General features: G+C 42.3%; 1 protein-coding gene across 1 annotated transcript in view; it reads right to left on the bottom strand.

The window, feature by feature from the left end:
• Positions 1 to 14,026, bottom strand: part of LOC106678084 (sperm-specific sodium:proton exchanger) — a gene marked incomplete at its 5' end in the record, with an annotated part of 162,896 nt that overhangs the window by 6,238 nt on the left and 142,632 nt on the right. The window contains 2 exon segments of the mRNA XM_067053048.1: positions 4,981 to 5,133; positions 10,583 to 10,780. Coding sequence (XP_066909149.1) covers positions 4,981 to 5,133; positions 10,583 to 10,780 — 351 coding nt within the window.

The raw sequence follows: 14,026 nt of genomic DNA, 5'->3' as shown, positions 1-14,026 counted from the left end.
TATCATCAAGACATATTTCTCCGCCCTCCCTTCTACATCCTCACGCACTCTCAGCAACGCATCAGTTGTCACTTTGCAATCGAGCCGTATTGCCGTGGGTGACTCGCAGCACTGAGGACTGGTCTGGGGCTATGCACTATCATATGCTCCAGGACCTTGCAGATAACAGGGAGGAGGCATATAGGCCGATAGGCCTTCGGCGATTCCTTATCCTTGCCTCCCCCCTTGTAGAGCAGCCTTAATTCTGCAATCCTCCACCTGCTCGGAAAGTATCCCTTATCCAAGCAATCATTGAAGATTTGCAACACCTCCTCCTCGATATATGGGGCACTGTTCCTGGGGATTGCAGCGTCCAAGGCGTCGAGTCCCGGAGCCCTCCCGATCCTCTGCCTGTCCACGGCAAGACGTAGGTCCCATAAATCCCACGGTGGGCATAGGTCGGTACCTGGTGGGTATGACATGGTGCGTCTTACCATACTCTCCTCTGCAGTGTCTTGGGACGGATCATCCTTGGGGTATGTATAATCGATGTACATCATCGCCGTTTCTTCCAGGGTGGTTGCCTGGGCTCCTCCAACTTTGATGGCAGCCATCATTTGTATTGGCTTAACCTTGCCCAGCGCCACCCTGTACGGGATGCCCCAGGGATTCTTCTCCGATTCCTCGACGATGAACTCGTCCCAGGACTTCTTCTTCTGGTGACGCACGCCGTTTCGGTATTCCCTATAGCTATGCTTGCTTTCCTCTCCGAGTGCAGCTCTCCTCTCTTCATCTCTGCACTCCTGGTACCTGCGCCTGGCCCTATAGTACTCTCTCTTCAGCTGCGTCAGGGCCGGCGTCCACCATGGGACCGGACGTGCTCTCGCCCTGCGGCGCTGAAGGGTAATATTGGCCGCTTGGGTGATGGCGCCCGTCAGGGTTGCCACTCTGTGGTCAATTCCTGACTCTTCCTCCATTGGCGCCACTTCCTCCTATTCTCTATCCACCAATATCCCCTCCAGTTCACTAGAGAAGGCTCTCCAGTTCTCCGATCGGGTCACAAAGCCCCGTTTCTCCTCTAGGGCTATGCCTTCCTCCTCCACTACACTGAAGGCTATGACCCGGTGGTCGGAGCTCGTGTCAGACCTTAGGGGCCAGTCAGCTATTCGCCTCGCCATGGGAGCCGTGGCCAGTGTCACGTCTATCTAACTCTGGCCCCTCGCACCCGCGAATGTCGGAACAGACTATCGCATTACAGTAGTTGAGTACGACAGCCTCCACAGCAGCAATACTATCGTTGATGTCTTCGTTGTTCCTTCTAGGCGGCATGTACGATGAAACAAGGGCGAAGGACATCCTTCCCCACCTCACATAACATGCCGGCTGATCTGCCGTGGTGAATTGATTCAGGTCCATAACGTCGAGGGAGGGATTAACTATCACGATCGCCGCTCTAGGCCTCCTCTCACCACTGCCCAAAGCGACCACCCTCGACGCCACACCAAACCCTGTAACCACATTGTTGCGACAACATGGTTCCTGGATTACCATGATGTCGACCTTTCGGGCGAGAGTCCTAAGTTCGTCCGCGACTACTCGTCTTCGGCCCATATTGACCTGCAGGATCTGCAGCCTACGCATAGCGCGTCCTTTTCGCCTGCACGACCATCTTCTCCAGATGTAGCGGGCATTCCCTGGTGCCCGCACAATGGTTGAGATCTTTCCCCTCTCTGCCTTGCTCGCTACAGTTTCTGCAGCGCGGTGTCAGTCCCTTCTTCTTTGCCGGACATTCTTTTATCTTATGCCCCGTGCCAAGACACCACTTACATGCCAGGTCCTCTGTGCATCCCTTGGCAGGGTGTCCATACTTCTGACACCGCAGGCAGAGCAGGGGGTCGAGGTAATCTCGGATGGTCATGCTCCACCATCCTGTCGTCATGTCGGCTGCGGACAAGTTCATCAGGGCGAGCCTCACTGACTGGTGGACTTCCACCACCCACGTCATCGATAGCCCACCCCTAACAGGAGTGGAGAAGCAGGGTCTCATCCACTCCACCTTGTCCTCCTCTCTGGCATTTCCAAGGCCACTCTTGTCCCACAGGTACCTAACCAGGATCTTCTCGTCCCAGTGCTTTGGCACTCCTTTAACTTCCAGACGGGGCTCTCCGATTCTGACATTGAGGGTCCATCTCCATCCTTCCCCACTACCAAATTCTCCTTGGAGGGCCACCTACTTTCTTTATCGGGCGTTAAAATCACCGACAAGTTCATCGATGACCCTTTTCCATCCTGACCCAGCGTTAAAATCTCCGGGTTTACCAAGGAAGGCCCGCTTCCTTCTTGACCCACCGTTGAAGTCTCCGGGGTTGTCATACTTATTTCCCCATTTCCGGCCATGATATGGGCCCCGGAAGAAATACTTAAGTTCACCTTGATTCTAGACCTTCCCCTCTAGGGCAAGGTGCACGGCGCGACACCACTCCAACCACTCCAGCCACTCCAGGCACCTCACTCCAACAATCAATTATACTATTAAACTTTGAAAATCGATATCTTACCGTACAGTGCACCGAATGGGGTCGTGTAGGTATTCGTTCTTCTCAGTTTTTTGTGCTCTTTGCGATCGTCTATTGCACAAACCGATCCCGATTGTTTTTTCAGTCACGTGGGGTGAAAACCACCTCGTGGCCCCACTTCTCCTAAATTCAGCCAAACCTGCTCGGTAGAATTTGTTCAAATTTTACACAGCACTAAACAACTTCTTAACTAACGTTTTGGCGCACTCCTGTTCTCAACAATATCCCTGCAACCACTTTAAAAATACTACGAAACTTTAAATATCTCTGCACACGTCCTCTCTACTCGGCAGTCAGTAGACAACTCTGGTGAACTTCCACCACCCAGGTCATCGATAGCCCACCCCTAACGGGTCTTATCCACTCCACCTTGTCCTCCTCTCTGGCATTTCTCAGGCCTCTTATCCCACAGGTACCTAACGAGGATTATCTCGTCCCAGTGCTTTGGCACTCCTTTAACTTCGAGGCGGGGCCTCCTCGCCATTGCCAGCTTCGCCTCGAGTCCTTCCTGCTTCAACCGGTCCCATTCTAGGAGTCTCTTTGCCTGGTCCGCACCCTCTGTCTTATCAGGACCGCGTTACCATTGGTGACTCTCACCATTTTGGCAGAGACTCCTATCTTCTTCAGCGTTTTTTTTAACTGTGTTAGAGCCGGCCATCTACCATGGGACCGGACTCTCGCCCTTTGGCGTTGGAGGGTAATACTCGCCGCTTCATTGATGGCGCCCGTAAGCATTGCCACCCTGAGGTCAATTTCTGTCTTCTAGTCTATCTGCACCATCTCCTTCCATTCTTGATCAACCACTATCCCTCCAGTTCACAGGGAAATGCTCTCCAGTTCGCCGATGGGGTCACGAAGCCCTTTTCAACAGCTAGGGCACCACCTTCCTCATCCACCACACTGAAGGCTTTGATCCGGTTGTTGGAGCTCGTATCTGACCGTAGAGTCCAGTCCACAATATGCTTCGCTATGAGAGCCGTGGCAAGTGTCACATCTATCCAACTCTGGCCCCTCGATCCAACAAATGTGGGAACAGAGGGCTCGTTCATAACGACGAATTGACATCTCGCCACACTCTCCTCTAGCAGGCCACCTCTGGCATCTGTGTGGACCGAACCCCAGGCCGTGAATTGGTATCGGAACAGACTAACACACTTCTATACTTAAGTGCGACAGCCTCCACGGCACCTATATTACCTTCAACATTAACATTTACACTGGCCTGTCGAGGCGGTATATATGTTGAAACCAGGGCGAATGCAACTCTGTCCCATCTGATATAGCATGCCGCCTGGTATGCTGTGGTGAATTGCTTCAGTTCCATTACGTCAAGATCGGGATTGACTACCACTATCGCTGTTCTAAACCTCCTCTTACCATTGCCTAGCGCGACCACCTTCCGTCGAAGGATTGTACCAAATCCTGTAACTACATTCTTGTGATAGCATGGCTCGTGAATCGCCAAGTTGTCTCCAGGCGAGAGATCTCAATTCGTCCGCGATCACCCGTCTTCGGCCATGTTGACCTGCAGGATCTGGAGCCTACGCATACGGGTCTCCTTCGCCTGCCTGACCATTATCTCCAAATGTAGCGGGCACTCCCTACTAAACGCGCAATGTTGGAGGTCTTTCTCCGCTCTGCCACTCGCTTTACAGTTTCTACAGTATGAGAGTTCACCCTTCTTCTTTTCACGGCTATCCTTAACTTTGTGCCCGTAGTTGCCAATTTAAGGTAGTAGGTGATATATAAATTAGATATATTTAGGGTAGTAGCTAATATATAAATTAGATATATTTAGGGTAGTAGCTAATATCTAAATTAGATATATTTAGGGTAGTACCTAATATCTAAATTAGATATATTTAGGGTAGTACCTAATATCTAAATTAGATATATTTAGGGTAGTACCTACTATATAAATTAGATATATTTAGGGTAGTACCTACTATCTAAATTAGATATATTTAGGGTAGTAGCTAATATATAAATTAGATATATTTAAGGTAGTAGCTAATATCTAAATTAGATATATTTAGGGTAGTAGCTAATATATAAATTAGATATATTTAAGGTAGTAGCTAATATCTAAATTAGATATATTTAGGGTAGTACCTACTATATAAATTAGATATATTTAGGGTAGTGCCTACTATATAAATTAGATATATTTAAGGTAGTAGGTGATATATGACATATGATGATCTAATATTTTTAATTAGTGGCAATATATGTTGACTTAACTCTTTTTTAGCAATGAGAAAAGGACATAAAAAAAATGTTAAAATACAGCAAAACTAAAGTCAGCAATTCGGTGACTTACTTTTGTGCGGATGTAGTATATATAATTTGATGGATTGTGATTTTTGTTCAGAATTAATACGTTGTTGTTTTTAAAATTTTTTTTTTCAATAACGACAACACTGACAAAACTCAATTTGGTCTCTACTGCTCTTGGCGGGCTAATAATAAATTGGGATAAACCGGCTCCGATTTCTGGCGATCTATGGAGCAACTCGGTAGGGATAAAAAAGAATTGCGGAGGGCAAGATCGGCCTTTGGCAAAAGATGTTTTGTTTTCCTGAAAATGTTAAATTTTGTTCGAATGAAAAGGATTGTTAGAATTCCTACTTGACGAGACTGAAGTTGACTTTAAGGTCCTCTCTCAATTAGTAAAGCATCAACACTTATGAAATAATTTCTAAGATAATAATTATTAAAGGTACAATGGGTCTTTCAAGAAAATAATAAAGGATCAGAAATCAGAAGGCCTTGTAAACGCCGACCTTATACTACTGGCGGAAACGGCTTCATAACACCAATAATTACAAATAATTCGTTTCTCGACCCAAACTACAGACATCTCCCTTAGTGACGTATACGATCCGCTCACGCCCGCTTCCAGCAATATTACTACTATAAGAAATAATCCCCAATTATCATTTATTCACCGGTCTCTGCAGTGCAACTCAGACAGACTTTCAAATAGGCACGAGTCGAAAATTTTACCATTAGATACTTGCTAAAACCCAAAAGTTTCGTTTCTTTTTGGGTTAATTTTTGTATTTACTTTCAATTTTGTTAGTTATAATTTTATGTTTATTTATTTATTTTTTTAACTATAAGTAATTTTTTTATTTTAATTTGATACTTAAAAATAAGAGATATAAGGAGGTTTAGTCTATATAAATACATTGGGGAAGTGCAACATGTGCAGAACGATACCGAAGGCAGTGGTCAATGCCTGCATAATTGCGGATGAGACAGATGGCAGTGAGTATTTAGGAAGCACTGGAGCTATCTTAGGTCATTGGCACGGTGAGCCACTGATTCACGAACGTTCCGCCGCCATTGTTTGTTGAGCCTAGTTTGTTGGAGCTGGTTTGTTTTTGGAACCCTTTGCAGTCACCACTGTGCAGTCTACGTTTGTTAGAGCTGCCGGGCTGCCTGGCGCTGTTTCTCACTTATTCACCGGCAGTCATTCCGAGTCTACACTCTTATTATCATTATCGATATCGACCCCCCCCCCCCCGACCATCTTTGAGTAACAATTTTTCTTTTTCTTCTTTCATAGAGCTTCATATTTTTTTTCCTGTATGCTTAACTCAAGTTAATTAACTTATTATTTTTGTGTAAAGGGAATTGTTTTTTTTTCTTTTTGTTTGTACATATATATTTTTTTTACTTCACACTTAATTAGTTTATTTTTTTGTAACAACATAACAGTTCATTTTTTTCATTAAATTAAATTTGTGTGTTACTTAGGAGGGTATTTTTTCTATTATTTCATTTACACCATTATTTTATTATTTTTTTGTGTGTAATATTTATTTCAGTTCCATTTTATTTTAACTCGAACCAGAGAACATTTAACTCTGAGGAAGAGATCAGTTTTTCACTAACAAAACACCCCTCACCCTAACAATACTCAATAAAGGAAAATAAAATGTATCTGACTATAATAAGGTAATATGGTTCCTGGAAACTATCGATGATGTGGATTACTATACATTCGCCCCACGAGGTACCAAACCTCTAAAAAAAATTTATAATAAAAAGGTTTGATGTAAATCACCCTCTTGATACAATAACAGAAGCCCTCCAGTCCCGCCTTTCCGGGTTCAAAACATATGGAGGATGCAATAGACAAATGTTTAACAACAGAAGATGCACTTAGTCGACTGAATACTCAACTACCATAAGACAATTTTAAAAAGTTGGTCCAATCAACCATATGATTTATTACGTTCAAAAAATAAAGAATATCAGTGAATAGTGAATCCTGGCAATGTTTTAATTGCGAGGAATATGTTCATACCCAAAGTTACTGTTGGCGTATAACAAAATGCGTTCGTTGAGGGCAAAATCACAAAATGCATACATTCTGATGAGGAGCATGTCGTCTCGTAACTAAATGTACTAAAACTATAAGGGAAGTCAACAGGCCCGTTAGTATCACTCATACCTCCACTAAATGTACTAAAACTATAAGGGAAGTCAACAGGCCCGTTAGTATCACTCATACCTCCACTAAATGTACTAAAACTATAAGGGAAGTCAACAGGCCCGTTAGTATCACTCATACCTCCACTAAATGTACTAAAACTATAAGGGAAGTCAACAGGCCCGTTAGTATCACTCATACCTCCACTAAATCTGACCCTTCATAATACGCTGGAAGACTATCTCATGGCTCGCCTCCACCTACACCCCTACCACCGTATTCGGACTGCATGAGTTTCTAACCTAATGACCATGTTCCACGATATGAAATCTATGTTCACGACATTAATGAGCACATTTAATCTTTTTCTTCAGAACACCCTTTTCAGAATCCATGGATATCCTCAATTATAACATATAACTGGGCTCATGAAACGCTCTTGGCTGCCGCCATACTCAACTTCCTCTTCAGGCACCATTCACCAGCGAGACTGCACCTCTCAACTTCTATTTTGGTTCTGCTCTTTTTGGCCACGATGACTGCTAAGTCGTCGACATAGATCGTGACAAGGAAACTTTTGTCTTCTTGTTCTTCCAGCAACACATCGAATACTAGCTTCAACAGATCCAGACCTAGGACCGAACCCTGCGGACATCCTCTTTCAATTTTTCTCTCGATCTCGAATAATTACCTCTGATTCCGATACTCCTGTTATTAAGGTAACTACCTACGAAGAAGTATAAATTATTGGGGGTGTCGAGCTCTTCGTATAAATTTAGCGTGGTGTGAGGAATTATGAAAACAGCCAAGTTACAAAGTGATGCAGCAACCAACCTCAATAGGAACCTTGCCACAGCCATGATATCAATACATTGTACACAGGCGTTTGACTCTGTGCCCCACTCCACACTTATTCAACAACTCAGGTTGCACCAATTTCCGGACCAACTGGTCGACATTTTGGATCATACACAAGTAACCGGCCTTTCTCAGTCCGGGTCAAAATTGAAATCTCCACCCCCAAAACAGTCACTTGTGTTCTCCAGGGATCGGTCCTTGCGCCAATTCTATTCAACATCTACACTTTCCACATAGACAGGATGAAGTTAGACGATGGTCGTCAAATCTCTGCTCATGATGATGCCATAGACATATACTCAACTAAAATGAATGCTGAAAATGGCATGGTCAAGAATACAGCTGCAGTCCAACTTCTTACAAACAAACTACATGACATAAAGATACACATGAACACATATAAAACAGACGCCCTCACTTTCTCTTACATGAAATCTTACAGAGAACCAACAATCAATGACTAGACAATACAGACCAAGAGACATCTCATATACAAAGCCATATTGAAATCATCACTACTACACGGTGCACCGCTATTACACTATCTATACTCAACAGCCTTGCTGTCACTACAACAGTACCAAAACAGCAAGCTACAGACAATCTGTAGGGGCACTTCACTTGAGAGACGTAACATGACTCACATACATCACGAACTACTAATCGAAACAGCACTGCAGCACATCACACGGAAACACTTTAAGTTTTTTGACAGCCTCCCTGCCTTTATTTAATTCATTATTCCGACAGTTACCCCATCCCCCTTCCTATGAGATGGCAGGGTTGGAAGGGCCCCCAAAACTCTATTAATATCAATCTTAAGTCCTTTCTTCTCTTGAATCCCCACCCCATCTCCTACTATTTTTGGACTTCTATCTCTTAATCATTATTATGATTTATTTATTATCTTTCTTCTTTAATTATTATTTGTTCTTATATTTTTCAATCATAACGCGGAGGCCCTTCCTCTCCAAATATTTAATATAGTTCTTACAGAATGGACACATCAAAATACTCAGATAAAGATTTTAGTGGATAGCTTCAAGTACCAACGGTTGAGGTTTTATTTAATTTGATTTATGTTTCATTTACGTAATGTAATTTATCAATTCATGTTTTATTTTCTGTTTTAGAGGGATCGGGGGAAAAAAAACCCTAAAACTGAACGCCACCTGGTATCTTGTAAGTTTTCAATCCAGCTTCTGTATCATACCTCTAGATTCTATTCGTAATATGACTCCCAATAATCCTTATGAGGTATTGTGGGATTGTATGCTTCGCAATCCGTTTATAATACGGTACCATTCAGCTGAATTTATTGGCCGTTAAGATATAGGATCTTCCGGGGGGCTCTTTCTCTTTGGCAGGAGCACAGGACGTTTCTTCTTCCTGCACGCCATGTCCAGTTTCTCCTCTGTGATTTATGGTACTGGTTCCAGATCACAATCTTGTCAACTAGCTCTTCCGAGCGTCTTGAAAATAGCACTGCCACTATTTTCTCTAACAGTTCAGGAGAGCTCGGGTGCGACAAATTCGAACTTTTTAGTATGTCCATAGCCTGCATAAGGCCATAACTATTTTGTAGGGCCTTCCCCACGTATCCTCATTAACACCCTCCCACAGCTTTTTTTATCATTTACGTTTACTTTTTAAACTTTTTTTTTAATAATTTATTTATTGATATTTACAACTGTATACATATATACATATCAAGTAAATTAATAAATAAAGTAAATGTAAGTGATAGATATTATGACATAATAAAAACATGTGGAGAATCTACCCATTGATAGAACTCCAAAAACATTTCTACAGGAGAAGATCTCGAGGCCATCTTCTTTTCAGACGCCAAGGAGGGTTATTAGGTTGTGAAGGAGAAGCCAGGTTAGAAACGAGTTGGTTTGGGTGATTGGGGAGTTTCTTTTTAAACTTAATTTTTTTTTTCAATTTTTAAGCAGCCTCTCGCTCGCTGGGTTAATCTTCTGTGCCCAAGAAAATAAAAAAACTCACACTCGCTAGCGAGCATTGGCCTGACGGAGCTATTTATTTTTCTTCATCTCTAATTTGTTAGAAAAAATGAGTGAGTGGAGACATTCTTAAGTGCCCCCCAGAACAGAGGAGGGAGGAAATGTAGGAATGAACAGAGGATAACCGAGCCATGGAGTAAGTCCACACCTACCAATATATTTCACCACATCATCATCAGCATGATTAGACCAATTATTCTAAATTAACTAACAATCCTAATCATAAATGTTTTGTTACTTCAACTGTAATTTACACACTAGATTTTAGTTTCAGTTAATTATGTTTTATTTATCACTATATTATACAGTCCACTACAATCAATCCAGCGATTCAAAAGTGAACAAGTGCCTGGCAGTAGGTTGAAGGCGCACTTCATACACACATAATGAAGAATTGTATCAATATTCCACTACAGCTACTGCATCTGAAATTGCCAAACCCGAAATAATTTCGCTAGGTTATAAAACATATTATTTAAATCAGAATAAACAAGCGCTATCTTTCGTCAAATTTACATTTAATTTTTTCGATACTATGTCAAATTATTTCTCAATACTAGAGGAAAATAATAGAGGGAACACATTAGCGCTGTTTAGATATTTTTAAATTAGTGCTCATGGAGAGAAAACATTTCAATTATTTAATATAAGAAACAATAAAGGAAAACATGGAGAATATTAATTTGATTTATTAAAATTACGGGTAATACGAAACGCCTTGCCATCTTGGGAAGGTAATACGGGGCGTAGAAGACGTTCATGGTCGACTCATCCACTACCCTGCCTTCAATTAGAATGACGTCAGCTACACTTTCCGTGAAGTCGACTTGGACGCTGCTTTTCATTTCGAACACTGTCCCTTTGCTTAAATAGCTATAGCTGTCGTCGCTACTCCAGCTCTTCGTTCATTACATTTTCAATCATTCAACCATGTTCTAACCTCTTTGTCTTAAGGTGCTTAATCAAATAGGAAATTAAAGAGATTAGTTGCATCTCAAATGCATCTATTTACTGGCATGTATAGATGGTACTAATATCAATGATGTCAAGTAGAAGACTTAAAAATTTGACAGCGCCCTGCAGTCCATTATTTACTAATTATTTTTAGGTTTTCGTATATCACTTATACTGTTAATAACTTACTAACGCTAGGGGCGGCTGTTTATTTACAACCTGGCAGTAGGTATAAAATGCATATACCCATTAAAGATGGAGTTGCGAAACAGGAAATTAACCTCGGACGAGGCCGATACTGGAGCTGCATCGGGCGGGAGTAGTGGAGCGAGTGGCACTACCCTGTCGTCAGGATCCGCAAGGTTGCAACGTTCACCGGCCTATAGTTCGAGTTCGAACTTGGAGGAGAGACACTCTTCACCCGTGCGAAGTCGGCAACAGAGACCAAGAGTTGCAAAAAGGATGAAATGGACGCCAGATATGAACAAGGCTGTCATCCGTGCATACTTCTTGGCTACAAACCTCGAAACAGATAAAACAGGATACCTTAACCGCATCCAGCGATATCGAAATCAGTACTTCCCAAATGTAAATATAAGTACGCAGAGGCTCAGTGATCAGGTTAGAGTGATTTTATCAAGAAAGTTTTTAACTTCTATAGTTCTCCAACAACTAAAAGAGGAAGCTCGTAGATTAATGGCCACTGAAAATGATGCAGAGCTTCCTGCTTAATGATTAATGTGATCCAGGAAGATTTAGGTCTGATAAATGGACTTCAGGATATTCCACATTGGATATATATCGCTTCCAAAACTGTTATATTAGAACTTGGAATAAAATTAGAAGATGGCAGAAAAAATAAAACTCAAAGAGGTTTTAAGTAAATACCACAGAGGAAAAAAAGGCTTCAACGAACAATTAACTTGCGGGAAAATATTGGTGTTATTTCAAATTATATTCGAAATCCTCACAACGCAAGACCCAAGACAAAGAAGAAAATAGACGAGATCATTGTACAAAACTTGGGTACAGTACTGGAATCCGAATTATTTGATAGGCTCACACTACACCTGGATTACTTGAAAGGCTGACACTACACCTGGATTACTTGATAGGCTGACACTACACTTGGATTACTTGATAGGCTGACACTACACCGGGATAACTTGATAGGCTGTCACTACACCTGGATTACTTGAAACACAAACTGGCAGTATTTGCGAACCGGGTGCGCAGATATAATGAGCCAGCTTTACGCAGGCATCAGAATCAGCTTATCAAACAGAATGAACGGCAATTTTACAGAAGTCTGGCACAAAAGGGTACATCAGCAATTCATTACCCCAATGATATTGAGGCTTACTGGAGGATGTGTGGGAAAAATCAGCATGCCACAACGAAAACGCCTCTTGGATAGAAGAAGAAATACGAAGCTTTGAGAATGCTTCAGAGATGCCTGAGGTTAATATTATTATTATTATTATTACTACTATTACTGTAAACAACGTGATGGAAACAGTCAGCAACATGAAAAATTGGAGGGCTCCAGGCTCTGACGGAATTCAGAATTACTGGATTAAAAGGTTTCGGAGTTTGCACCAATTACTGACCAACTTCCAGGATGTACTAGATGGCAAGCAGGCTCCCACAGAAGGTATCTCAGACGGCATAACTTATTTGCTCCCAAAGAAGGATGGGCCGAATTAACGACCTGAAGATTTCCGGCCAATAACTTGCTTGAATGGTATCTATAAAATTCTTACTTCTATCTTGGCAACGAAGATATACGACCACCTCGAATCTAATGACATGATACCCAGCGAACAACTAGGGTGCAAAAAATGAGCTAGGGGTTGCAAAGAGTTTTTAGTAATGGATTCCTTTAATGCTGCATAGTTACTTAAAAGGTAACGAAACCTTTCAATGGTGTGGATCGATTATAGGAAGGCTTTCGATTCTGTACCACACAGTTGGCTGCTCAAAGTATTGGAAATATATAAGGTCCAAACTAAAGTAAGCAAACTACTCACAAATTTTATGACAGGCTGGAGGACTAAGTTGAAAATAGGAGTGACCCATAGTAATAACCAAATAAAAATTATGAGGGGTATATACCAAGGAGATTGCCTTAGCCCATTGTGGTACATAGATGATCTTAAGCTATGTGCAAGGACTAAACAACAATTACAAAGTATGAGTGAAATAGTGTCATCCTATACCAAAGATATAAGCATGTCATTTGGACCTGATAAGTGTGCGGTGCTGCATGTGAACAAGGGAAAGGTGGTCAGTGCCCAGAACCTGTTGATAAATGAAGATGAGTGCAGCAGGGAACTAGAAGCCAAAGAACAATATAAATTTTTTGGTATCCAGCAGCACCTTAAAATAGCTCGAAAAGATGTGAAACAAGAGCTAATAATAAGGTTGAAAATGAGACTACGAAAAATATTATAATTAAATTGATCGTCTTGTAAGAACGACACTCACGCAAGAGCGGGTCCACCATCTCATATCATCCAAATCTAGACTCTTTATTCAGAAAAGAAGGAGGGCGAGGACTCATAAAGATTGAAGAAGAGTGCCACAAGCAAGAATTATCCCTAAGACAATATTCCATTCAAAAACCTTTTTTTTTTTTTTTGCGGGTGCAGTGGGGTAGTGCGCTGGGGTTTGCGAATGCCACTGCTCCCAAAGATCACCATTTTTTTTTTTTAAATTCTTTTATTAATTATTCATTTATTAATTTTTTTTACTGTGGTGCAGCCCAGCGCTAGGCTTAATGATGGAGCTGCAACTAGTCCACTGCATCCGTCTGGATGTCTCCAACAGTTACCAGGCTGGTCCAGCCCTCCTGGTCTCAGTCTGGGTCAGATTCCTCATCTTCTGGTGGCTCGCCGATGTTGGGCGGTCAAACCCTTCCCATCGTGAAATGAGTGGGGCCCACCACCTCCTTCCACCCGTAGATGAACTCCCTGAAGTAGGGATAATTCTCTTCTTCTATCAACCAGGGAAAGTCCGACTCGGCGAGGGCGTAAATCCCGGTCTTTCTCGACAGCCTGGCTCGGTGTCCTTCCATGGCAAAGCAATCTATTATTACGTGTTCTGCTGTTTCAGGAACTCCGCACGTTGGGCACCGGGGGTTGATGTTCTTTCCAAAGCTCTGCAGCTTTCCCCGAAACCCCCCGTGTCCT

This window comes from Halyomorpha halys, unplaced genomic scaffold, assembly GCF_000696795.3.
Source record: "Halyomorpha halys isolate HHAL.00 unplaced genomic scaffold, Hhal_1.1 Scaffold122.1, whole genome shotgun sequence".
Lineage (NCBI taxonomy): Eukaryota > Metazoa > Arthropoda > Insecta > Hemiptera > Pentatomidae > Halyomorpha > Halyomorpha halys.
Note: the sequence above shows the minus strand (reverse complement) of the source record. Positions and strands in the feature narration are given on the sequence as shown.